Raw genomic sequence first — 23,987 nt, 5'->3', positions numbered from 1 at the left:
CGTTCTTGCCCCCCCCCCCCCTCCCCCTCCGAAGTATGTGACGTCATTATTGGATATTTTTACATTCACATTTGCAAGGTTAAAGAAATAACGTGTTGGAACATTTCCAGTGAATGCAGCTTTGGCTGGGTGATGACACATTTTGCTGTCTTCGCCGGCCTCCCTTCTGCTATTCACAAACTTTCAGCGCCATCAAGTGATCAGCTTTTGAATTGCAGCGTTGTCAATTTCAAAACAAGATGAGATTCGTGGGCACTTAATGGCTTCTTTTTTATTATTCATTGGATTATTATGGTTTAATCATTCACCAGAAATGTTTGCAAGCATCCGCCGCCACTTCACGTCCTTTCTTGTCAAACACTCAGCGGTGTACTGGTAATAGAGGAGACAGATTTTTTTTTTTTTACACTTGAAAAGAGGAGATATGAAATCATGGCCTTGAATGAAGACAAGTGAATAGAGGGCGAATAATCCTACCACGTGACATAATAATACTCTCTATTTAAAAATAATTTCAAATCTGCAGTGTACTTCACTCTGAAGTGTTTAGATGAAGATTTGTAACTGACTGGACTGATGATCATTTGCCCAGTATTGTTGAACCCAAGTAGTGTTTGATGGAAATAGGCAAAAATAACACTTCCTATAGTGTTTGTTTCTGATAAAAAACAAAAAAAAAACGCATTCAAATTATATTCGAACCTAAACCCCTAAAACTGTGAGTCACGCATTACACAATTGTGTTGCTGTAACATTCTCTACATTTAATATGTAGAGTGTATACATTTCTCCAGTTTTCTCACAGTTCAGTAAATTCTGAATCCATCTACGTAATTTCAAGTAAAGCTGTCATTATGACCAAATGGTGCGTTCAATGGCCAAGTTTAATCAATCCCTCGTTTATCGCGGATAATTGGTTCCAAAAACCACCCGCGATAAGTGAAATCTGCGAAGAAGTACTGTGCAGGCTAACGAGTTAGCGGGAAGATGCTAATTCGCGATTGTGCTAACACGCGAAAACGGACTTCTAAAGGAATGTAAACAAACATTTCGAGCAATACTACCTTGTCCTAAAGGTTAGACACGTTTCCTCAATTTAGAAGTTATATTTTAACTTTTAAATGTTTTTTTAATTTGGAAAAAAAATCCGCGATGTAGTGAAGCCGCGATAAACGAAACGCGAAGTAGCGAGGGATCGCTGTAATTGAATGTTGTTATTATTGGACTCTGTTCTCGCTCAGCCAACAGCAATGCGAAATATCTTGTCGCAACTTTTATTGAGTTTCTCGTGATCGCAGTGCTTAAACAAGGACAAAGAGGAAAAGCATATTAACAGTAAGTGTGTTTAAATACAACCTTAGTGGTCTTCTTTCTGAATGGGTGGAAAGTGTAGTTGCGACGCTAACGTTAGCTTATTATTTAGCCTATTAGCTTAGCAGGTGCTAACGTTAACTTTGGCATATTGATACGCGTTGTTATGTCGTAGTAAGTTTCATTTCCTAAGCGATATGTTTTCTACTAAAACGTTTAGCTTTGCTAGTTCATAGAAAATACCAAATACCTCAAACTTATTTTTGCTCTCTTTTCAATCCCATGATGTTATTTGCGCTCTGTTCAGTTGTCTATCGTGATTTGGAGTGCAAGACATTTTCCTAACATTGAATTGTATTTATTTAGAACTCATACCAGACAAGAGTCACATAATATTTTAATATGTTTACTAAAATAAAGTGTCATGATCTTAATTCAGTAAATTCAATATAATAACAAAAGACAAGTCTTGCCTTTATTAATTTGTTCTTTTTAACAGATTTTTACTCGTATTGTCTTGAGGTCTAACAAGATTTAGACTTAAACTCAACTTTATTAATCCCTTGGGATTACTCCTTCAGGGAAATTCAGGCCCCAGCAGTATCCATACCACAGAGCGGGTATACAAAAGAAAGCCAGAAAGTGCGAAAGATAAAAGCCATCAAAGCAAAGCAAAGCAAAAAGACAAAAGAAAAAAGTAACAGTGCCCAACCAGCACCCCTCATATCAGAAAACATCCCAAAACACACAAAACAGCCTTCACGAGGTCCACAGACAGGTGTAAGGGTAGTCCAGTTCAACGGCACCCAATGGACCGTGGTCGTGAATCGGTGAAAACATCACAAAGCAGGCAAACTTGTGAGCAGCGTCCTGGGCACCCAGTCGGGGCACGTGCAGATGGTCACCACGGGGCTAGCACGGCGAAGGTCGCTGGTTCTGACGAGCACGAGGGAGCACAGGGGTCGCGGCTGCAAGGCAAGGGACCCGGTCAGCATCAGCCGGATAAGCAGGAAGCCGTCGTAGAGGTACGCCGGTCTCGACCGATGTGCGCAGCCATCCCGGTCCCAGGGAAAAAAAAAAGAAAATCACATCCAAAGCGATACCGAGGTGCGGTAGAAGGCACCAGCATCGCCGAATGGACAAAAAGACAGAAAGAAAAAGGAGATAAGAAGGAAATAAAGAGAAAAAGAGAGAAGCTGGGAGGCTGCCACTCACGTCGGCGCCATACCAAAAAAAAAAAAAGTCCGCACTGGTACCATGATTTTTTCTTTTCTTTTTTTGGGGGGGGGGGGGGGGGGGGGGGGATTTCTCCAAAAGCGCCCTGCTAAGTCCTCTCAAAAAAAAGAAAAGATGTAATTAACGGTGACAGTCAGTTTTAGTGGTATTTGAGACCTTGACTTTTTTAACACATGGAACTGTCCAAGCGGTTATCATCCCATTCCCTCACCCACAGATGTCTACAGCTGCATCAAACAAGGAACAAGTTTTGGCTCAGCTCAAGAAGGATCTCCGCTCGTTGCTTGTGTCATCCAAATACGGCTTGGACGCTAACCAGCTGATGCGCGACTACGGCAACATGCTAGGATACCCCATTCCGCTGCAATTGCTGGGCTTCCAGAATATTCTGGACATGGCCACAGCCATGCCAGACGTGATGTCTGTGACTTACGGCATCAACGGCTGTCGGGTCTTTAAAGGTAGTTGACCGTCGATCGTGTGACGCTTGTGAAGTCTGTAGTCCCGAGTGTACGTCTGTTTCTTCACAGCCGTGAGTGACAAGTCCACCATGCATATTGAGCAGCTGGTGGCCAAGCAGCGTAGCAAAAAGAAGAAGAGTACCGTCCATCATCAACCGGCACCCATCTGGTACCACCAGGGGCAAAACGTTTTTCTTTCGCTCGATACTTTTAGGGCGCAGCTACGAATCCTCCTCAGTCAGGTAATCTGGTGCTTGATGTTAGATGTCCCATACCACATTTTTTCAGATTGACACCACAGCCTACAACTCTTGAGTACTCACCAATACCGATACTAAATTACCGATAAAACTACTTAGTGCAGAGCTGTGCCATTAAAACGGTGATTGTTCCAGGGTCCGCTCAAGTTGTGTAGCTTCAATTGCAGCTACAAGCGTTGCTTTGGCCACCCGGTGAAGCCCCACAACTTCGGTTTTAACACCCTCAAAGACCTCCTTGAAGCTGTCCAGGATCTGATCTTCATCCAGCCCACCAACATGAGCTATATTGTCTGCCTGAGAGACAATGTGGTGTCGATGAATCACACTGGATTGTACTTCACGCCCAATTGGGTCAAAACAAAGGCGACCAAAGGCTCACACAGCAGCGGAATTCCGACGCGAGGAAAACCGTCAGGTGTGTTCTCTTGCTGGGAATACAGGAAATGATTTATGTTTTCTAAATTCAACTCCCCGCTGTTCTAAATTTTCACCAAGAGCCACTGACGTGTCTGCCCGCGGCGACGGAGAAGAAAGATGGAGAAGCAGATCCAGATCGCGATCAGAAACTGCCGCTGGAGGTTTCGTGCTTAAAATACAAGCAGCGGATTGCTTTTATTTGCTTGTCCTTGTTTGCGCATCGGATTTGAGAATTGTGTCCCTTGTTGCTTGGCAGAAGCCTTCGGGCAAGAATGGGCCTCTCATCGAGAATAGTCACTTAACTGTGCAACCAGCAGAGGGCGACAAAGGACGCTGTACGGTTGTTGTGAACTGTGACGCGGATCAAAGAGGTACAGAATGTCCTTTGCGTTTTTTTTACACTGCCGCCATCATATCACTTGACTGAGATTGGTTACCACTCACAATTTTTCTTTTGACTGAAGGAGTGAACAGACACATAACTTTTCCCCGTTTAGTCGATTCAAGCCAAGTGGGAAACGTTGGCCACCCTGTTACGAACGCACACGAGGAAATCTCTTCACCTTGGGAAGGCAAAATCATGGCAGAATATGATCGCTGTTCAACGGAGGCCCATCGAGAAGAGACCAGTGAGGATTCACAGATTCCAGAGGAGGTGGGCGAGATAATATTGTTTGTTCCATAATGCTATTTAGTGGTGAATGACAACACGTCTTGTTTTCATGTCAGATTGCTGAGAAGAGCATAGAAGTTTGTAGCCACCATGCTGAGATCCGAGACGTGACTCAGGACGTGGCCCTGGATGTCCTTTGCTGTGAGCGTCTCAAGCGGCCAACGCAGCGCGCCGCTCGCGAGATCACGGCCGTCCAGGTGGAGCATGTCGAGTCTCCGGGACATTTCTACATCAGCTTCTGCGAGAGCGACGAGTTGCAGGCGTTGCTGGACATGATGTTTGAGATGAGGTGAGCAGCTGTTCGGCAAGGTTTGTACGCACGTTAATGAGCGTCAATTCCCACCGTCGTCACCATTCCGTTTCCTCCAGGCGATTTTATACCAGTCCTGATGTGTTTGAAATCTATCGACTCCCACGGAGATTCGTCCGACGGGGTCAAGCCTGTTGCATGTCGGAGGCGGGCTTCTGGTTCTACCGAGTGGTGATACAGCGAGTTGTCAGCGCCAGTCAGGTGGACGTCTTCTATGTGGACTATGGCAACACCACCAGGGTGGACTCGGACAAGCTGAAGTTTCTCAAGTATGATGACGGGGGGAAAAAAATGCAAGCCTACTAGAAGTTTGAAAATGTCCACGACAAATAAAGTCTGAGTGAACTCACAATCTATTTTTCACAGGACGTGCTTCTCCATTCTCCCGGCGCAAGCAGTCCGCTCGTCTCTAGCTGGAATCAAACCAAAAACTGTAAGCAAGACAACGTCCCTCCATCCATTTATGATCCAGTTTATCCATGAGCTGGGACTGATAGCATGTTTTTAATTCTACTTTGACTGGAATCAACATAATGCGCTTTCATTCTGTTCCAGGGCAGATGGAGCCCAGAGGCCACGGCTTCCTTCCAGAGTCTTTGCGGCAATCACGTGCTCGCGGGCGCCCTCAAGTGTTACGCCGGAGACGTGCTGCAGGTCTACCTTTGCGACACACGCACAAGCGAAGACGTCTACGTCCACACCGTCCTGCTGAGCCAGGGCCACGCCGTGGCCTGCGGGCCCTCGGACAGCGCTAGGGTCGGTCGCCGATATTTCTGTCGGGGTCTCTTTGTCGAATCTCTCGGCTAATCGTCGCATGGCTCGCTAAGCAGTGTGTGGAGGACAATCCATTCACGTTGTACCTGGGCGACGGCGCAGTCGATCTGCAAGATGTGGAGAAGATGACGCTGGATGATCTCAAAGACGCCGCCACCACCAAAGAGAAGGTTTCCCCTCAAATTATTGATAATAATAATACCAGCGATCTAAAAGAGGATTTGTTTTTTCAGGTTGATTTGGACGAGATGCCCGCTTTGGAGCCCATTGTGGAGGAGCAGGTCAGCGCTCACTTCCTGGTTTGATGATAGATGTGCTTGGGTTGTCTTTGGTAATATTGCAAAACATCATTTGCTACCCCGCCAGTACTCACTATGCGTAAATTTGAGCAGAAAGCTCAAATCTATTTTCCTTTCTTGTCAAAGCAAGGGTGCTTACTATTGTGAGGAGATTCCAAACAAGCTGTGGGACACCTTAAACATTTGAACGTCCTCCTAAGATCTGTGACTGCTCCAAAGGTGGTATACACACACACGGTTATTTTATAGTCATTGTGATGCAATGTTTTCCTCTGCTGTCAAGGTATTCAAGTCACTGTTCTTCTGGCAGTTCTGTTTGTGGCCTGACAATTGAACCCTGTCTTATTTAATTGTTGGGCTATTTTAGTTCCTAACATCACTGCTATAAAAGGAATTGCTTTGTATGTTTGACTGTTTATATATTTTTTTAAATTCAGAGCTTTGGTTTTTTTTTGTAATGTTAACATTGTGACATTAAAAGACAAAAATGTGTATGTTCCATATCTGCATCCCGTTTGTGATGATACTGTGCATGTAGGTTTTGATCACTGTAAAAAAAACATCACAAGACCCAATTTGTATGGTAAAGTTTTATATTGATTTAATAAGACTCAATGGTGTGACATTTGCTCCAAAGTGCCATATTATAGCTTCTTCTCAATATAAATGACGTCACAAATGCCAAGTGAGTGATCGCTTCCCAAACAAGGAACACCAATTCGCGCTACTGCGTGGTATGTTCAGAATCCCGGAAATGAGAGTGTTACGTATTCAACTTTTTGTGATGATTTTAAAATCACGTGAAGAAAAAAAGACTGTGAAGAGGAGACTTTGATATGTGGAAACAAGCCCAAAACTCGAAAACGAGCAAATTTTATTTCTGCCGAAGTTGAGTAAAAATCCCTTTCGGGAGTGGAACGTCTGAAGTCGGAGTTGCAGAGGAGTACGTGAACGCCTCGCGCTTGGACGGCGGGCAGAGCGACGTAATTCTTTACGTAAAAGCAACATGGATCTGGAATAATTTCAGTCCCGCATTCTGGGCGTCTATCGGGCGAAGCAGAAATCACATCCCGCTCATTATATCTGAGCGCCGAATCTTAACAACAAATAACTGCACCCTGCTTTGACCGCGGGTCGGCCGGTACCGTTGTCAGTTAGCATTGCTAGCACGGAAGTCATTGTCGTCCTCGGCGGCTACCTCGCTCGGTCGCTCCCCGGCGGCGACAATCAGGCGTACGGACAAAAAGACAAGAGTTTCCCGGGGGCGGTGACGGAGCACACGACGCGGCCGCGGCAAAATGGGGGTGAGTGGAACGAGCTGGCACAATGCAAGCGCTGTGTGATGCTGCCGCTGCCTTTGCTTGTGATGGCGTTAAGAGTGGAGAGAGAGCGAGAGAGAGAGATGAACTTGATGAGAGCGGGGACAGGAAGAAAGGTTCATGGTGGTCGTCTACTTAGCATGCGGGCTAACACAAAGCGAGTACGCTGTGAACACCATCCTGCCCCTCACGTAGCTCCCCTAGCCGCGTTAGCGCCACCGCTGCTTCCAAATTGCCAACCACTAATGCAAATAAAGCCTGGCTGACTGCACCACTGCTGTGCTTGGTGGCGGCGGCGATTTCCATCCTCCACTTGTACTCTGCGTTAAACCCATCCACGTGGTCCCACAGATTCCGAGCATAAAGCTGAGTTAGTGGTCTTCTCGGTAACATTGCAACTCTTACGGGAAAATGCTCAATGTAAAAAAATAAATAAAACGTGTGTCAGAATGTCCGAAAAACCAAAATTCACATTCTCGACTTGTACCCACTTGAACCTGAAACAATCAAAACGATCTCCCCAATTCTTAGAATTTCATGGATGTTAAGCGTTTTCCTCCAAAAAAAAAAAGTTCGCTCATACCACAAAACTGCAATCTCTGCGGAAATCTCCACTGGTTCTTTTGATTTGCTACAAATATTGCAACAATTGCCCCAATATTTTGGATTTTTTTTGACGTTCTAAAAACGTTTAATGTCCATAAATCTAAACATTGAGTAGCGTTTTTAGACTTAGGTTAAGCATTGTAGATTGTCCCCCACTTGCTGAAATGAGATGAAAAATCACAGCGCTTAAAAGCTTAGTTTGCCCACCAAACCCAGAAAACAGGTAAGCCACGATTTTTCAATACCTGAGCCCTTGGACACTGTGATGTCATTTTCAGTCGAATAAGACTAGTGTGGCAGCATACAACACGTTAAGGGGAAAAAAATTGGTCTTGCATTAAAACTGAATTTCCCTTGTGAATAAAATGTCTACTTCTTATAAACACATGACCTACTTTGCTTGTTAGTCAGCTACTCAGCTCAGTTACACTCCGATCGCTCTCCCATCTCATCATCCTATTTTGATGATCCCTTCCCAGAGAAAATCCAGCCGAGCGAAAGAGAAGAAAGCGCGGCGTTTGGAGGAGAGGGCAGCCATGGACGCCGTCTGCGCCAAGGTGGACGCTGCCAATAAGGTGACTTGATTGGGGGGCGGGGCTTTGGGGGTGCTCGGTGGCTGCTCCACAGGTACATTGTTACCGGCCGCACTCCATCAAAAGATCTTAACTAAGGTTTATTAATACAGCACTTTAAAAATTGCCACAGCTGCATAGTAGGGTGCAGAAAGTTTAGAGGACCAAATAGACTTACGGAGAGAGCGTCCTTCTTCTGTCATCAGCATAGCTGTGAAAGAAAATATTGTTTTTCTAAGATGGAACCCAGAGGGCAGCAAATACAAAGGAAACTGCAGGGGGCCCTAAATTGAACCCTGTGGAACACCATACGACAATGGGGCAAAGTGGGACGCAATGCAATCAAGACTCACACCTGGCGTATAGAAACTAAACCACTCAGGAGCACTACCAAAATCAAAAGTGGCCTCTAGTAATGTGTGGAAAACGTTGTGCCATCTTCTCCTAGCTCGACGACCCGCTGGATTCCTTTCCAGCCTTCAAAAAGTATGACAGGAACGGGTATGTATTGATTTGATGTACGTGGCTCCATCCACAACGCTTTTGTGGTCCTGAAAAATGGATATCCTTCCTTCCAGACTGAACCTGCAGATCGAGTGCAAGCGAGTGACGGCCCTCAACCCGTTGTCGGTGGAGTGGGCCTTCGAACTCACTCGAGCCAACATGCAGACACTGTAAGCATGGAATTTGGGTTTGTTTGTTTCGAAAGCGCCAAAGTGAAAATTGACTCCTGCACCGCCAGCTACGAGCAGAGCGAGTGGGGCTGGAAGGAACGCGAGAAGAGGGAGGAGATGAACGATGAGAGGGCGTGGTACCTGCTGGCCCGCGACGGCGACTCGGCCCCCGTGGCCTTCTCTCACTTCCGATTCGACGTGGAGTGTGGGGAGGAGGTGCTATACTGGTAGGGCGCCGTTTCTTGTCCTGGTGGTCGCGATGTGAAGATGAGGTGAATATTAACTTGTGAACGCACTGCAGCTACGAGGTGCAGCTGGAGAGCCGAGTGAGGAGGAAAGGACTGGGCAAATTCCTCATTCAGATCTTACAGCTCATCGCTAACAGGTGGACGGCGGGAAAAACATTTGCGCCAGCGCTTCCACTCGCGCATTGTTTATTGCATCTCACGTTTTGCTGCGTTTGCTCTCGGCAGTACGCAGATGAAGAAAGTGATGCTGACGGTTTTTAAACACAACCACGGCGCCTACCAGTTCTTCAGAGACGCTCTCCAGTGAGTACGCCGTCAGCGACCGAGAGCGTCGTGGCGCCGGTCTTGAACCCCCTCCGCTCCCCTCGCAGGTTCGAGATGGACGAGACCTCGCCGAGCATGTCCGGTTGCTGCGGCGACGACTGCTCGTACGAGATCCTGAGCCGGCGAACTAAACACGGCGAGGCGTCGGTGGGTCACAGCCACGGCGGCGGCCACTGCGGCGGATGCTGCCACTGATGCTTCGGCCTCGAAAGGCAGCGAGGGGCAAAGTTGTGCGAAAGTTTGAGCTGCCTCCTTTCTTTGTCCCGGGCCACGGAGGGCAGAGTTTTTGGTCCCACGTCTCGATGTTACAGAGTGACATTTGTGTTTTTTCTGCTGTAAAATTGACATGCAGTGTGAGCTCCTGTTTGTTTCGTCCCCTTCCGTCATTTCCTTGCTATCCATGACAACAAGCAATTGTTGTGTCATTGTCACTGAGAAAGATTAGAAGCCAGGCGAGCCTTTGCGAAACATCACGTCGTGATCTCGGTGAGTTCTGCCTCATCGCGGCATCGCTGTAAATGCACATCCTGCCTTTTGATTTGTTTAGCATGTGCTCCGTGACGATTGAACGATTCTTTCTATGAGTTTGTCTTAAGTACGAAAAGTGTGCCACAAAAAAAAAAAAGCTGCTTTTGAAACTTTGCAGCAGCTCGATACTAAATCCTCTTTAGGCTCACAGGCCAGTTTCTTACATGGAACAATCTTACAGGAACTTGCATTACGTTAAGTCATTGCCAACATGCCTTTTCAACAACAACCGCACCCACGAAAATCCCAGGCTTTAATTTTGAATGAGCGAGAAGTAGCTGGTATGTTTACAAAGCCGACAGGGTAAAAGCGTTTCGAGTGCTTGTGGCATTCTGTTTTAAAAAGAAATCCAAGTTCTTGTGAATAATTGTAGTTGCAATCAAAATAGAGCCCAGGACAGAATCCCCTGAAAATGTAAGTGGTGTTTGTAAAAATTGACACCCCCCCCGACACACCTTCCAAATAATCAATTTTATGTACTATGACTCCTAATTTGTTACTGATGTGTAGCTACTATTATGACGAAACCTTTTCTTGATCTCTTCTATCCTTCTGTATATAACATAAATGTGCTCTTATGGATCCCACGTTGAAGCAAAACACTTTTTGGAACATGAAACTTTCACGTGAACTGACTTGATGAAACCTGAGACTGATACCTACTGATGCAGCCATTCACAATCATGTAAGGGAACACAAAGTCATTCCGCCTTGTCAGTGTTTTGTTTGTATCCTACACATCCAATAAAACTGTTTCTCTTTTCTTAAGACACCCTTTTATTACTTATTTAGTCATTATCAATAAATTAATGTGAACGGCACTTAACTTTCATGTAGACTGTTTCGCTGGGAATTTTTAACGTGTGACACCTTACCCGGAAGTGGTTGAAAAAAACAATCCCAATGAATGGGTTTTCTCATGAAGGGTTTCGTGACACAAATGATGTGAAGTGTTCAAGATTTTGCAAAAAGCATCCGCTAGGATCATCTCTAAGTACGTACATACGTAAATGTGCTTTTATTTTGTGCAAAAACGTCCTGCCAAGATAGCTTTCGCAAGCTAGCTAGCGTTAGCCATGATGCAGTTCGCCACCCGTAACGTCACATTTGTTTATTTACTCATTTTGCCGTGGTTCTGTTTTACCTTTCTGAACTTCGTCTAGATTTATTGGAACGTTTCATCATGTTTCCATCCGTTTCAACTGTTCTTATTGCCAGTCATTTTACTTTGCAGTGGAAAGCGAATCAGCCAATTGAAATTCGTCTTAAGTCATTTGATTGTGTACCTAATAAAGTGTCCTCTCCACATTGTGATGTTTAGGCTACGATGGCCACGAGGATGAGGCTGAAGCTGAAGACAGTGTTTGTGCTCTACTTCCTGGTCTCTCTGCTGGGTCTCATCTATGCCCTGATGCAGCTCGGTGAGCAGACTTCAGATTCTTACTGGTCTATCTTGTTCCAGACCACATGCTGAATGGATATGCTTGTACTCCCCAGGTCAACGATGTGACTGCACAGAACACGATATGCCCAAAGATCGAACAATATCTCGACTGAGGGGGGAGCTGCACCGTCTTCAAGAGCAATCAAAGAGGTTGGAAGCCAGCAGGCAACCTCAAAAAACATCTTCCCTGACTACCATCTTTGTCATCACGCCGACTTACGCCAGGTAGCCCCTCCCGCTCCCTTCAGTTGTTTCAACTCAACTTACAGATGACCTTCTTGTGATGTTCCAGGCTGGTGCAAAAGGCTGAGTTGACCCGCTTGTCCCACACGTTCCTGCACGTGCCCCAGCTCCACTGGATCGTCGTGGAGGACTCTCAGCACAAGACGCCGCTAGTGGGACAACTCCTGGCCAAGTCCGGCTTGGCCTACACGCACCTCCATGTGGCCACTGCCAAGGAGCGCAAGCTGCAGGAGGTGCAAATCTTTCACGAATGCAGTTTGAGTTCAGGTTTGGGTACAGGTGACACTAAACCTAACATCTACACCCTTCCCTTCCCAGGGGGATCCGAACTGGCTCAAGCCTCGCGGTGTGGAGCAGAGGAACGAGGGCCTGCGCTGGCTGCGGGAGGACAGGAAGGTCCAGACGGTCGGACACAGCCAGGAAGGGGTGGTCTACTTTGCCGATGACGATAACACCTATAGCCTGCAGATATTTGAAGAGGTACGCACGCTGACGCATACCTTGCCTGTAAGGTAGCATTTGGGTGGCACAGTTGGAAAAGAGAAATGTCTCCCACTTTTGGGCTACCACTGATGATGTTGTCGTCTCAGATGAGGAGCACTCAGCAAGTGTCCGTGTGGCCCGTGGGGCTGGTCGGTGGGATGAAATACGAGAAGCCCGTAGTGGAGGGTGGAAAGGTTTGTCTCTAACTCAACAACGAAATGTGACAAATACAAAATGAATAATATCAGTGGATCATTCCAATAACTGAAAGACTTACTGAGTAACATCAGAAACTCTTTTTGGTGGGGGCACCATGCCTATATGTTAAATCATCCATTTTGCCGTCGTTGCTTTGCAGGTGGTCCGCTTTCACGTCGGCTGGCGTCCAAGTCGTCCCTTCCCGATGGATATGGCCGGTTTCGCCGTGTCCCTCAAGCTGCTTCTTGCCAACCCAGACTCTCGTTTTGATGGCAACGCGCCAATAGGCTTCCTGGAAAGCAGTCTCCTGCAGGGCCTCGTCACCATGGACCAACTGGAGCCCAAAGCGGACAACTGTTCCAAGGTGAGCACTTTTAGGAGGACGCCCTTAAATATCCGAATGCTGCAATATTTTTATGGTTTCGCAGGTGCTTGTGTGGCACACGCGCACGGAGAAGCCCAAGATGAAGCGTGAAGATGCTCTGCAGGCTCAGGGTTTGGGTTCCGATACGATGGTGGAGGTCTGATAAGAACGGACGCACACACACACACACACACACAATGGGGAGTCGACCGAGTACGTGCTGTTGGGACTCCCAGTGGAGCTCCGGTTAAAATTCATGCATGGCTTTCTTCTTTTGCATGCCATCCACACTGATGCCTTGAAATAGAATCTCTTTGTGTCCCCATCGAACAAAGTCCAGTAGAATCCAATCAGACAAGACGTCTAACTCACATGAAGCTCCAGTAATAAACCAAGAGTTCCCCTGAGCATCGTTCAGTGCATAAAATAGAACAAATGGAGATGAGTGATGGCTGTGTGTATACAATGTGTTATTTATTTATTGCTGTAATATTTGCTTCTTGCGTTGTATGCCATGTCATTGACAAATAAAGTAGGTCAAATGTTGCTGTTTTTTGATGAAATTTCTATTAGGTGTATTTTGTTTGGTTTTGTTCAAGTGGGAACATACACATGGAAGTCCAAGCTACCACAACAACGAATATCAGGTACATGCAATTTATGTATTAATTTAATTATGAGTTTTGAAGGTGTTAATGTTACAGTAAATTACTAATTTTTGCTTGTGCTTTATTGACACATTTTAGGTTGTTGGAAAGCATCACTATCTCAACTGCAATTTCAGTCTGCTTGACGGTCGTCATGGAGATCTGATTTCACGACGGTGAGATTTTGTTGCGTGTACCTGAGCTGTTCGCATGTGGCCGACACACGTGTGCACACAACGCCCAACTCCCTGTGTTGACATTTGTCATCTCTTGCGTATGTGTGTGTTTGGGGCGGATCGCCAATTCCAACCTCCTGAGTTATTCATTTGCCCACGCGCTCACATTCTTTTAGACATTTTGCTTTTATCGACAATTATTATTTACATTCATTCACGTCATTTGTGGTGAACCTCAGGTATTTTAATTGTATTCCTCCAATTACAAAGAAAGACACGCCTTCTCAAAAGTTGGTCAGCTCGGAAACACGTTTTGCCATTTAAAGGCACACAAACATCGAATTGACTTGTCCTACCTCCAAACGATCCCAACCAGGAGATAGCGTTGAAGATTGTATAACTAATCTCTCCCACCCAGTCCCGCCCCCTTTGCTTTTTCTCCAGAGGTGAACACAAGAGAAGCGCACACAGATCAAACCAGGAGGATGACTATCAGCAAAGACTCCAGGAAAAGTTCTGCGCGGGGTTCCCTCCGAGCCCCCAAGTTCCTGGACAAATCCGGCGGCTTCTACAACCGCCTGGATGAACCTGAAAGTGCCCCGCTGACAGACAATTGGGTGGCGGACTCGGGGAGTGAAGTGGACGACGGTGAGACCCTCATGCGGCGGACACCCAGCGGCAGGTGGAGGAGAAGAAGCTCCAGGGGGAAGCAGAAGCAGGCGCTACCTCTGGAGAGCCCCCAGATCTTGGAGGGACACCAGGCCCCCGACCTGGGGGACCGGCTCACGCACGTTCCTTCCCAGGAGGATGCCGACGACCGGGTGCTGATCCGAGACAAGACAAGGATGAAGAGGGAGCAAGAGGTAGTCATGAAGGTGGTCAAGAGGAATTCGATGAAAGCATATCGTAAGGTGAGACACAATCCTCGGACTAGATTTGAACATTTTTGGAAACGCCTTAGACAATATGGTAGAAAACTTTATTTCATTTGTTCAATAAAACTGTCGACAGAAGGTTCCCCGCCAACAAACACGATCCTTGGTGGAGGTAATAAATAAATTCCATCCTCGCATGAATGCCCCTTGGTTAAACGTTAAACCCTCAAAGGTTACGTAAGCCTCTTTTGCGGAGGAAGGTGTACAAGACTGGACTATGAATCTATGCCCTTCCATGTGGAGCGGGGCGGAGGTCTGTCAGCCTCGTACGGCCAACTCTTATCTTGATGTCACTCACGCTCAGTGACGAGCAAATCATTCACCTGAACTCGCATTCATCGTTCTTTCTTTTTTTTTCCCCCTCAGGCTGTCGACCGAGCTTTTCGGAGAGGCTGGGAGGCGTTTGTGGCCAACATCTACAGCGTGACCCTCACGCCTGTCAATCCGTCCCAAAAGAAGCATCAGCATAATGTCGTGCTGGCCGAGTTCCAGTAGAAGCTCAGCGATAACGATTTATCTAATCATGATGCCGTATCTCCCAGTGATGGCATGATGCTGATTATTTATTGGAAGTTATTTGTTCATTATGTGAGGTTCACTATTTGGAGTTTTTCCGCAGGTTTAGCATGATGAAAACACAAAAGTGTTGATGTGTAACCTTCAAAAAAAGCAATGACTTAATAGTGGACCCATTTTGTCATTTATATCAGACTGTAGCCACTTGGTGTTCCGGTGGACTTTTTTTTTTGTCCATGAGGGGCAAAATGGAGAGATAAAACCATTGATTTAAAAGCAATTTGTTTTTTTTGTTTTTTATATGTTAAGTGATATATGTATATGCAATGTTAATTTGGTCTTGATGGTTTATAAAAAGCATTGACTGCTGGTGCAAACATTGAAGATTTGTATTAAATAGGTGATGCAGAAAAGAGAGTTATGATAATAAAAAGGGTGAGGCTATGTTTAATTCTGATTACATATTTTAGTTTTATTACTTGATCGATAAGATTCTCTTCACATTGTCACGTTAAACATTGTCCTCCACTCCGCTGTCGTTCATCCTCTCATCCGATAGATGGCAGTAGTTCGCTCCCGTCCAAAGAGCTTTAGAAGAAAAATGTCCTTCCTGTTGATACATGCGACGTATTTCGACAATTATGTCAGCTATATGCACATAAATATATAAACAATACTTCTGTGGCGACTCTAGCAAAAAAAAAAAATTCTACCATCAACCATTTTTCGGCAAGCGTTGGGGATAAAAAAAAAAAAAATGTTGAGGAATGGGCGGAGTCACGTGGTGTGTGCGTATATAAACCGGAAGCAGACATCTTTTCGTCCTCTTTCTTGGCTTCCGTACGCCGAGGTAAGAAGCAAATTGCCTTCTTTTCATCGTGGGTTCCCACAACAAGTAGTTTTAGAATCCATTTAGAATTGCATTATTCCGATGGGTACTTTATCTAACATTGCGGAATTATTTTATTAGCTCAAAGCTGGTTTCGTGTTGGCTGGATTTCAGTGGGCCGATCGCGCACGTTTCTCGTCCTGTATACTTGTTATAATTTCGACCTATACATTTTTTTTTTGTTAATGGTCATATTTATATATCTTTAAAAATGTAATCTAATTACACTTTCAAAGCGTTACCTCGGGGTTTAACCTTTTTTGGCTAGGTTTGACTTTCTTTCCATCGTCTCTATGATGATACTTTTCACAGACCTGTACTGACTGACTGTGATTGTACTTTTTTATTCTGACGTGAGACAAGTTTTTTGGAAAGAATTTTTAAAAAATGTGATTTGGTGCCATTTTACCAGCGTGTAGTCCACATGGCTTATGCTAAAGCTAGCACCTCGTGCTTCTGTCTTGCAGATGCAGCGTGTTGGAGAAGCTACGTTAGCATCAGGTATTGCTGCTTTTAAACTTGGTACACAAATATTTAAATGATGCACTGAAGCATTGTTCAATGAGCCTTTTATGTTTTCAGATGGAGAGAACGCAAGAAGCCGATGGTATTTATTACCACTTTTTCCCGTTGTACTAATGGTTTGCCTTGATTTGTCATGCTGCAGTGATGTGAACTTTGAACTCTCTCACTGACTCGACTAGATGAAAATGTATTGAATTCTGAGTTGCATGGAGCAGGTGTAAACGCAACGTTAGACTATAAACTGTTTTAATCCAAATTGTTTGTTTCCCCTCCCCTTGCAGGATGGTCTTCTGATGTAAAGGTAATTTTAATTCTTTTCGTAAAATTACCATGGCTGCTGTGATGAATTCTAGAACTCTCTCTGGCTGAATTGGTCTTTGACGATATTCAATTTATGATTCTGAGCAGCTTTCTTTGACTCCTATAAAGTTCAATTTTTAGATTATAACTTTGCCCTCTGTTTGCAGATGGGAAATTAATTTCTGGAACTGTTGGGTCAGACGTTGACCAACTGACAAGGTGTGGCTTTGATTTGATAGGAAATGTACATTTGCTGATTTGAAATGATGATTCTTTTGACAAGCATATGGCTGAAATCCATGATGCCAAACTGGATTCTGATTTTATCTGGCTAGCAGACGTTAAATCTCATTGCACGAGCGCGCTTGAACTGAGATCGTTTTCTTCTCTTGTGGCAGCTGCAAAATGACAAGAGGCACGACGCCGATGCCACGTCCAACGTAAGTACTTGAATTACTTTAAATGGGTGCAATGATGAAGAAACTTAGCTCACTTTGATTTGCAGTGAAACGACACGAACTCCTGAGCACCCGCCAGGCCTCTTTGTACATTTACCCATACGAGAATCGAACAGAAACTAAAGTTTTTGTCTTTCAACAGGTTGACGGTGAGTCGGTGTGCAAAAGGCTCATTGCCGCTTGTCTGCTGAAAGTGATGAGACAATATTGGAATCTCGTTCGTCTGAGTACTGATGAGAAACACTAATCTGACAGCAATCGTAATTGAATAGCCACAATTGGAAGTGACCCTTGCCTAACCTAACTTTTTTTTTTTTTCGCGTTCCGACAGGTTTGACAAGATTTGGTACACGGCAGCCACCAGGTGAGTAGTAAAGAACACGCAGGTCAACATGGTCAGTGAGTTTCCTTGGTGATGTCACACACTCGCGTCTTACGCCATGTGTTGACGCCAGACCTGTAAAGGGGAACCCACTGGTGTTGCCATGGCAAGAAGGGGACAGCTTGTTGGAGTTTCCAACAGTCTGAAAGGAAACTTGCTGTACCGTGTTAACTAGCTTCTTGATGTCAAATGTGGCTAATGAGTGTTGTCTTTTTAGATGGAAGGCTGGAGTGACATGTCACCTGCTGGGACGTTTGAATTGCCTTCATCAGCCATGTTTGTATGTTTTTTTAATATGTATATATTTTTTGGTTCGCAAGAAGTGATTAATCATGTTACCGCCCCAGTCTGAAATTTCATGACTGATTGGTCTTGTATGATCTTGACTAAAAGTAATGTTTAAAAGATTAAGTACGTTTCTGGCAATGACTGGAATTCATTTTCTTCCGCAGACTGGAGTGACTGCTTTGAAGATTTAAATATAGTGCGTCGCAAATTTTCCCTCATATGAAACACATTTGAATAAAATTGAAGAAAAAAAAATCCTAACCTGTTTTGTTTTGGGTTTTCACTTTTGATTTATCAAGGGACAGTAGTCAAAAACATTTACTCTTATCTAGACTGTTCTAGTTAATTTTGCATTATGAAATATTTGATCATTTAGAATGGGTCAATTAAAAAGTTAAATCTACTAAGGTTGATCAACTTAATTCATGTACAATCACCGCCTTTTAGATGTATTTAGTCATATGGCTGAAACTGACTTCATTCAACATCATTGGATTTAACTGCTTCACTATATTTCCACAAATGCAGTTTTAATCATTGTCATGTTTATGGACAGGCAGGGGTGTAGAACATACTGAACAGAATATTCATTTTCCCTTGAAAGCAAATTTTGCAGTCTACTTGTTAAAAAAAAAAAAAAAAAACTTGTCTACTACAGCCTAAACAATTTACAAATTATTGTCATTAAACATAGGAAACTTGTGTCCTCAAAGTCCAATAAGTTAACATTCAGTCAGCATTGAAAAGTCTGGCAGAAATATCATCTAACAGCCAGTCCATTCCTTCCAGAAGGTTCTGTCCCGTCACTGCGCTGCATCCCATAATGCACCAGTGATGGTTATTGATGTCATCCAGGCCCAATGTCTGAAAGTAAAACAATCGTATTCATCCTCTATACACAATCGCAGAAAAATAAGGCTTACCGCTTGAATTGCTTCTTCTGACAAGGCACCAGGTAGATCTTGCTTATTTGCAAACACCAACAACGTAGCGCCGAGTAACCTCTGCGTAGCACAAATGTCAAATCAAATACAGATTGAAATTGAGCACAATATAGGTGGTACCTCCTCCAGCAGCAGCTTGTGGAGCTCCTGCCTGCAATCCTCCATGCGTTGTCTGTCCGCGCTGTCCACCACCCACACGAGACCATCGGTGCGCTCAAAATAGTTCCTCCAGTAGGACCGCAGCGACTTCTGTCCCCCGACGTCCCAAATGTTCAATTTGTAGCTACAACCACAATAGGAGATATGTTAAATTGGGCATTCTGACGTCACTGACAGAACACCACAGATGATTTGATGCAATCTGTGACCCAGATGATTTTCTAATCCAGATTTCTTACTCTCTGTGCTCCAACGTGATGATCCTGAAACCCAACGTAGGTGGGATGGTGCTGATGTCCTCGCCATTCAACCTTTTTACGACGGTGGTCTTTCCCGCGTTGTCGAGGCCTCTGGACGAGCCAAGTCAAGGAGGAGAACCTACTCATCCACATTGCAATGCTAATTCAACCTTAAACACAAATGCTTCATCGAGTGTTGATACAAGAAAACGTTAGCATCAAACAGGATACAGAATCAGTAGTCGCATCTCCCGCTCTTTCTGCTTCATCTTCTTCAGAATTGTCAGCAAACCCATCGCGATGCCGTCCTGCTGGACCAATTCTGGATAGTATTTTTGTTATTTTAGAAATCGCTTATTTTCTTTTTGGCGTGATGTTTTAAGTTGCTCATGCATAGACGCGGAAGTGGTAGACTAGGGAACCGCCCTTACGCGACGTCTATTGGTCAGATTGGCACTTGGAGCACGTTCATTGGTCAAAGCTTTTCCGGCTGCGCCACTGAGGTTGGCCAATGTGAACGACGAATTTTATGTTGCGTTCGGAATACTGGGAACTTTGTCTTCCTTTAGTTGCAATCACAATGGGATTGGAATCAGGAAAATGTGACTTAAAAAAGGGTACCGGTTACAACAACGCTAGGTAACCTAAGAAATATTACTATTTTTTTCCAAATAAAAGTTCTTTTATTTGGATTTTTTTCCCCGCTGCCATTAAATCGAGCATACTCACAGTAATGCATGTGTCGCGTTTCTAATGAAAAAATAGATTATATTTAATTGCTTATTGTTATTTGGGAGTTTAAAAAAACTAATGTGCTTACGTGCTTGGCTTAATTCGACACACAAATTGGATATAATGACGTTGACACAACACGCTTCTTTTTCTATCCCCACGTCCCAGTCGTTTCCTTTTTAGCTGAGCATTTGGCGTCCTTTTGTACACGTAACGGAAAGCGTGACGTTACCGTTACGACTTGAAAACAAGTGGGCGGAGCCACTCGGAGTGGCGGATTCACGCCGATTCTTTAACGCCTCTTCATTTAAAATAAAGTGAAAGTGAAAGCGGAATTTGGGTGCGTCACCTAGTCAGTGACCTCCTAAGGGATTCCAGTCTAAGACTGGAGAGTTCTATGGTCAGAAGCTGAACGTTCGATCCTGAGGTCCAACTCGATGGTGCCTGCACCAGGACGTCAGTGCACCTGGCTGGGTCATTGGTGTTCCCCCTCCCTTGATGGACGCAACAGAGGAGAGCACACCGGGGTCTGTAAGTTCTCCTTCTCTTTTGTAATAAGACAAATTGAACGGATTCACATTCATTCTTTTTGACAAATTAAGTGTTTTTTTTCTACTTAACTTGATTTGCTGGTCATCTTAAGCAAGCTGTTGTCATGTGACAACTTTCAGTTCTTTCCACATCCTTCTACAAAGATGAACCCATAAACATTTCCTTCTGTTTCCTCCCACATTTCAAAAATATGCATTCCAATTTGGTACTCCAAATTGCCCATAGGATTGAGTGCATGTGCGGAATGTTATTCATCTCTGTGTGCCTTGCGATTAGCTGGCAACCGGTTCAGGAAGTCCCTACGACCCTTTTGGGGGACAAGCGATATTGGATTGGTATTGATTGAGCAATGTGCTCGTAGCTGTTCCTAATATTTTGGCATGCTCTGTCGAATAAAAAAAATGTATCAAAAAATCAAACAATTGAAACCCCTGTAATTGCCTACCAATGCCACAAGATGGCAGCAAAGCACTAGATTCGTGACTTCAACACATTTCTGTAAGGCAGCAAAGCACTACTTTTATCCAAAAGAAGCTCCTCAACCAATCCAAATTGACCAGATGCTTTTTAAAACACCATATAAACTATTCGCATATTCATATCTGCTTTCGACAAATCCGGCCTTTGGCGGCTGCGCTGCGATCTTGTTGGCAGGAGTGCGAGGCGGTGCCCAACAAGAGGGGCACCAAGAGACGGCTGAAGAACCGAGACGCTGCCCGGAAGAGCCGCCAAAAACAAACAGAAAGGGCGGACGAACTCCACCAGGTTTTAAGCAATTGGCTTTTGATTTGCCTTGTCAATATGTCCACCGCAGTGTGTGTGTGTCTGTCTGTGTGTGTGTGTGTGTGTGTGTGTGTGTGTGTGTGTGTGTGTGTGTGTGTGTGTGTGTGTGTGTGTGTGGTGGGGGGGGTGTAGGGACTAGCGAGGCCATTTCTTGTAAAGCGTATGCTTTAGAAGAAAGGCTGTCGCTCTCAAATAGCACCACCCTTCCTTCCCCTCTCTCTCTCTCTCTCTCTCTCTCAGTTGTTTTTTTCTCCCCTCTCTTAGGAGCTCCTGACTCTGGAAGCTTCGAATTCCGCCCTGGAAAAGGAAATCAAAGCGTTAAAAAAAGAGATCCGTCACTACAACAGCGCCCTGGAGCGCCACCGGCCCTTTTGTGTCCTCCGAGGTTCCGTGCAGGTGGACGCCCTCCAGACTTCCACGTCTGTCACCTCCAAAGCGGAGCTTGGTGAAAACCCTCATCCAATGCCCTCATCTGATTTAGTCCCTTCCTCCCTGTTTACACACGCTCCTCATTCGCTGTTTAGCAATGACGCCCACATAGAATTGCCCTCGTCCACCTTCTCCACGCTTCAGCCCGAAGACATCCTCTCAGTCACATCTGAAATGTTTCCCATTGAAGATCCAGGAGCGCCGCCGCTCGACCCGCATAAATACGAGAGCGCTTTAATATCGGCGCAGACCCGCGGCGATGGGACCTCAAAGCCGAGTCAGATAACTCTCGAGTCCCTGCCGTGTTCGATTCCCGTTCCGCCCAACGCTCCAGATGGATTTTTCCCTTTAAACACACCTTTGGTGGAGCTGTACCCGGAAGAGCTGTCGCTATCTAACTTCCTGGAGGAAAATGATTGGATTCTGAGTGCGGACAATAATCCCACCACTCTTTAAGGTAAAAAAAAAAAGGGCGTGGTGGTCTTTTTTTTGGCCCAAGTACCCGTGGAAACTACAGGATTATGACACGGGGCCTCTTTCCTTTTTTCAAGGGGGGGGGGGGGGGGGGGGGGACACATTCTATGTTCATTTGCATATTTATTTATTTAATCTCAATGAGTAACACTGGCTGTCAACTGATCCACTGATTTCACAGTTATTTTTTGGTGCAATTTTCGCAAAGCAGCTATCGTGACTGAACTAACTAAATGAAGAGTAATAAAAATGGCTTGATTAGAAATAATATATTTCTGATGCTTCATTTTTAAAGGTAAGAGATAAGTGAGGATATTCAAACTAGTTTCTGAGTAGGGTTTTATAGTAGGCTTAAGGTTACAGACTACAATTAGGGCTTCAAAGTAGGGTTTTAAAATGGGGTTATGGTTTCAAATTAGATTTTCGAACTAGTGTTGGAGTTTTAAATTCAGGCTTTCAAAGTAGCGTTTTAACTTACATTTAGAGTTTAAAATTGGGGTTTTCATTAGATTTATTTATTTTGTGGTAGAGGTCTTTTTGAAATATGCTGGGAACAATAAAAAAAAGTCATTGGCATTTCATTGCTTTAGAGATTTTTATTGTATGTGGTCAATGAATTCGGTAGCGCCCTCCAGTTTGAGACGCAGACTGACGCCATCTTGTGGTCACAAGTGGTTCTGTCATAGGACGTACGTATATTGTACATCATTACAAAACGTAATTTTTTGTAACTAACAAAAAGCTGTTCTGTACATGGTCGTTTTTTCAATCAAAAAACAGGAACAAGGTGATGTTTTTGTCATTTGTGATGTCATGATGACTTTGCTTTGAGGATTTGTCCCTGAACTAAGAACTGAACAAGTTCGTTAAGTATGGTTTCAAACTAGGGTTAGGGTTTTCAACTAGGGTTTCTAATTAAGGTTACGGTTTTAAACTAGGGTTTCAAACTAGATTTAGGTTTTCAAAGTAGGGTTTCATACGAGGAACAGGGTTTCAAAGTGAGGTTTAAAGCTAGGGTTTAAAACTAGGGTTAGGGTTTTAAAGTAGGGTTTTAAAACTAGGTTTAGGGTTTCAAAGGAGGTTTTAAAACTAGGATTAGGGTTTCAAAGTAGGGCTTCATATTAGGGTTTGGGTTTCAAATTAGGGTTTCATACGAGGGTCAGGGTTTCAAAGTAGGGTTTAAAGTTAGTTTGAACCCTAGTTTGAAACCCTGGTTAAAAACCTTAACCCTAGTTTGAAACATTACTTTGAAACCCTAACCTTGTCAATTTTTAACTGTTTTATTTTTATTAATTTATTTTTGGCAAATTAAAAAGTGAGAACAGAGGAGGCAATCAGTGATTTGTAACAAAACTGGCCAAAGTTGAATCTTTCACCCAGCGCTCCACTATTCCACATGCAATATGGCGGCAAAGTTGACCAAAGTTCAGCAATCAAGCTGGGTTTACGGATATTTTCAATGATAAAAGCCCTCGACGGTCACGTGATTTCACGGAAAGCCAAACTTTAATTTACGTTGTAGTTACGCAGCCCACCAGGGGGCGGCGCTGTTTCAACTAGTGGTTTATTTATATATATATATTTATATATAAATAAACCACCAGTTGATATTTATTTATATATATATATATATATATATATATATATATATATATATATATATATATATATATATATTCAAGACGCGCACGCACGCACACGCACACAAGACAGTCGAGTGTACCAAGACACTCAGCCATCCCCACGCCCAGTTTATTAACATACTGAGTGACGTCATTGTCAGGCTGAACTCCGATTGGCTTAAGAGGGATGTAA

General features: G+C 44.4%; 6 protein-coding genes and 3 non-coding genes across 25 annotated transcripts in view; 8 read left to right on the top strand and 1 right to left on the bottom strand.

Annotated features, from left to right (window-relative positions):
• LOC125976261 (tudor domain-containing protein 5-like) overlaps positions 1-7,045 on the top strand; it is a 125,743-nt gene extending 118,698 nt beyond the window's left edge. For 5 of the 16 annotated variants that reach the window (XM_049732390.2, XM_049732382.2, XM_049732336.2 and 2 more), the window contains 13 exons: positions 2,765-3,008; positions 3,078-3,250; positions 3,404-3,683; positions 3,764-3,846; positions 3,942-4,056; positions 4,183-4,340; positions 4,415-4,647; positions 4,728-4,937; positions 5,035-5,101; positions 5,224-5,424; positions 5,499-5,612; positions 5,676-5,723; positions 5,872-7,045. In XM_049732390.2, the coding sequence (XP_049588347.1) occupies positions 2,765-3,008; positions 3,078-3,250; positions 3,404-3,683; positions 3,764-3,846; positions 3,942-4,056; positions 4,183-4,340; positions 4,415-4,647; positions 4,728-4,937; positions 5,035-5,101; positions 5,224-5,424; positions 5,499-5,612; positions 5,676-5,723; positions 5,872-5,928 (1,983 nt within the window). In that variant the 3' untranslated portion in view covers positions 5,929-7,045. Of the gene's footprint in view, positions 1-911; positions 1,077-1,117; positions 1,336-1,367; positions 2,337-2,764; positions 3,009-3,077; positions 3,251-3,403; positions 3,684-3,763; positions 3,847-3,941; positions 4,057-4,182; positions 4,341-4,414; positions 4,648-4,727; positions 4,938-5,034; positions 5,102-5,223; positions 5,425-5,498; positions 5,613-5,675; positions 5,774-5,867 lie in introns of those variants that run through there. The other 11 variants (XR_007484222.2, XR_007484221.2, XR_007484219.2 and 8 more) reach the window with 11 other exon arrangements.
• On the top strand, positions 6,707-10,780 carry naa40 (N-alpha-acetyltransferase 40, NatD catalytic subunit). The gene is made up of 8 exons (XM_049732480.2): positions 6,707-7,045; positions 8,146-8,241; positions 8,687-8,739; positions 8,817-8,912; positions 8,981-9,139; positions 9,214-9,297; positions 9,386-9,463; positions 9,532-10,780. The coding sequence occupies exons 1-8, from the start codon at positions 7,040-7,042 to the stop codon at positions 9,677-9,679; spliced, it is 720 nt and encodes a 239-aa protein (XP_049588437.1). The 5' UTR covers positions 6,707-7,039; the 3' UTR covers positions 9,680-10,780.
• Positions 10,781-10,857: 77 nt separating this feature from the next.
• Positions 10,858-13,290, top strand: b3gat3 (beta-1,3-glucuronyltransferase 3 (glucuronosyltransferase I)). Its single transcript, XM_049732455.2, has 8 exons — positions 10,858-11,006; positions 11,334-11,433; positions 11,510-11,681; positions 11,749-11,932; positions 12,018-12,179; positions 12,290-12,376; positions 12,541-12,744; positions 12,809-13,290. The coding sequence occupies exons 2-8, from the start codon at positions 11,340-11,342 to the stop codon at positions 12,905-12,907; spliced, it is 1,002 nt and encodes a 333-aa protein (XP_049588412.1). The 5' UTR covers positions 10,858-11,006; positions 11,334-11,339; the 3' UTR covers positions 12,908-13,290.
• Positions 13,291-13,550: 260 nt separating this feature from the next.
• sb:cb1058 (uncharacterized protein LOC394209 homolog) lies at positions 13,551-18,121 on the top strand. The gene is made up of 11 exons (XM_049732522.2): positions 13,551-13,567; positions 14,012-14,478; positions 14,869-15,868; positions 16,375-16,408; positions 16,490-16,514; positions 16,714-16,733; positions 16,900-16,951; positions 17,131-17,172; positions 17,333-17,554; positions 17,790-17,852; positions 18,025-18,121. Exons 2-3 carry the CDS (start codon positions 14,053-14,055, stop codon positions 14,995-14,997), a joined length of 555 nt encoding a protein of 184 aa, XP_049588479.1. The 5' UTR covers positions 13,551-13,567; positions 14,012-14,052; the 3' UTR covers positions 14,998-15,868; positions 16,375-16,408; positions 16,490-16,514; positions 16,714-16,733; positions 16,900-16,951; positions 17,131-17,172; positions 17,333-17,554; positions 17,790-17,852; positions 18,025-18,121.
• LOC125994051 (small nucleolar RNA SNORD29) lies at positions 17,199-17,263 on the top strand. The gene has a single exon (XR_007490482.1). It is a non-coding gene; the product is annotated as a small nucleolar RNA SNORD29 (small nucleolar RNA).
• LOC125994066 (small nucleolar RNA SNORD22) lies at positions 17,598-17,723 on the top strand. Its single transcript, XR_007490485.1, has one exon. It is a non-coding gene; the product is annotated as a small nucleolar RNA SNORD22 (small nucleolar RNA).
• On the top strand, positions 17,888-17,958 carry LOC125994061 (small nucleolar RNA SNORD31). Its single transcript, XR_007490484.1, has one exon. It is a non-coding gene; the product is annotated as a small nucleolar RNA SNORD31 (small nucleolar RNA).
• Positions 18,122-18,369: 248 nt separating the features above from the next.
• On the bottom strand, positions 18,370-19,647 carry arl2 (ADP-ribosylation factor-like 2). The gene is made up of 5 exons (XM_049732535.2): positions 19,434-19,647; positions 19,203-19,313; positions 18,925-19,087; positions 18,784-18,864; positions 18,370-18,724 (listed from the first exon to the last, which is right to left on the bottom strand). Exons 1-5 carry the CDS (start codon positions 19,496-19,498, stop codon positions 18,590-18,592), a joined length of 555 nt encoding a protein of 184 aa, XP_049588492.1. The 5' UTR covers positions 19,499-19,647; the 3' UTR covers positions 18,370-18,589.
• A 214-nt stretch (positions 19,648-19,861) lies between these two features.
• On the top strand, positions 19,862-22,259 carry LOC125976666 (protein c-Fos-like). 2 transcript variants are annotated; one of them, XM_049732462.2, is made up of 3 exons: positions 19,862-20,461; positions 21,141-21,251; positions 21,534-22,259. In XM_049732462.2, exons 1-3 carry the CDS (start codon positions 20,372-20,374, stop codon positions 22,152-22,154), a joined length of 822 nt encoding a protein of 273 aa, XP_049588419.1. In that variant the 5' UTR covers positions 19,862-20,371; the 3' UTR covers positions 22,155-22,259. The 2 variants fall into 2 exon arrangements, with proteins under 2 accessions (XP_049588419.1, XP_049588426.1); XM_049732469.2 differs by having other exon boundaries at positions 19,862-20,465.
• The last annotated feature ends 1,728 nt before the right edge of the window (positions 22,260-23,987 follow it).

Source organism: Syngnathus scovelli, chromosome 1, assembly GCF_024217435.2.
Source record: "Syngnathus scovelli strain Florida chromosome 1, RoL_Ssco_1.2, whole genome shotgun sequence".
NCBI lineage: Eukaryota > Metazoa > Chordata > Actinopteri > Syngnathiformes > Syngnathidae > Syngnathus > Syngnathus scovelli.
Note: the sequence above shows the minus strand (reverse complement) of the source record. Positions and strands in the feature narration are given on the sequence as shown.

Excerpts from the sequence above, each read along its gene's own strand:
- naa40 (XM_049732480.2), top strand. Across the intron at positions 8,242-8,686 it reads AGGTGGACGCTGCCAATAAG|CTCGACGACCCGCTGGATTC; the intron begins GTGACTTGATTG and ends ATCTTCTCCTAG. Across the intron at positions 8,740-8,816 it reads AAAAAGTATGACAGGAACGG|ACTGAACCTGCAGATCGAGT; the intron begins GTATGTATTGAT and ends CCTTCCTTCCAG.
- b3gat3 (XM_049732455.2), top strand. The coding sequence starts at position 11,340 with ATGGCCACGAGGATGAGGCTGAAGCTGAAGACAGTGTTTGTGCTCTAC. Across the intron at positions 11,933-12,017 it reads AGGAGCGCAAGCTGCAGGAG|GGGGATCCGAACTGGCTCAA; the intron begins GTGCAAATCTTT and ends TTCCCTTCCCAG. Across the intron at positions 12,745-12,808 it reads AAGCGGACAACTGTTCCAAG|GTGCTTGTGTGGCACACGCG; the intron begins GTGAGCACTTTT and ends ATGGTTTCGCAG.
- sb:cb1058 (XM_049732522.2), top strand. The coding sequence starts at position 14,053 with ATGACTATCAGCAAAGACTCCAGGAAAAGTTCTGCGCGGGGTTCCCTC. Across the intron at positions 14,479-14,868 it reads CGATGAAAGCATATCGTAAG|GCTGTCGACCGAGCTTTTCG; the intron begins GTGAGACACAAT and ends TTTCCCCCTCAG.
- arl2 (XM_049732535.2), bottom strand. The coding sequence starts at position 19,498 with ATGGGTTTGCTGACAATTCTGAAGAAGATGAAGCAGAAAGAGCGGGAG. Across the intron at positions 19,314-19,433 it reads GAGATGCGACTACTGATTCT|AGGCCTCGACAACGCGGGAA; the intron begins GTATCCTGTTTG and ends TGGCTCGTCCAG. Across the intron at positions 18,865-18,924 it reads ACAAGCTGCTGCTGGAGGAG|AGGTTACTCGGCGCTACGTT; the intron begins GTACCACCTATA and ends TGTGCTACGCAG.
- LOC125976666 (XM_049732462.2), top strand. The coding sequence starts at position 20,372 with ATGGTGCCTGCACCAGGACGTCAGTGCACCTGGCTGGGTCATTGGTGT. Across the intron at positions 20,462-21,140 it reads ACAGAGGAGAGCACACCGGG|GAGTGCGAGGCGGTGCCCAA; the intron begins GTCTGTAAGTTC and ends TCTTGTTGGCAG. Across the intron at positions 21,252-21,533 it reads GGGCGGACGAACTCCACCAG|GAGCTCCTGACTCTGGAAGC; the intron begins GTTTTAAGCAAT and ends CCCCTCTCTTAG.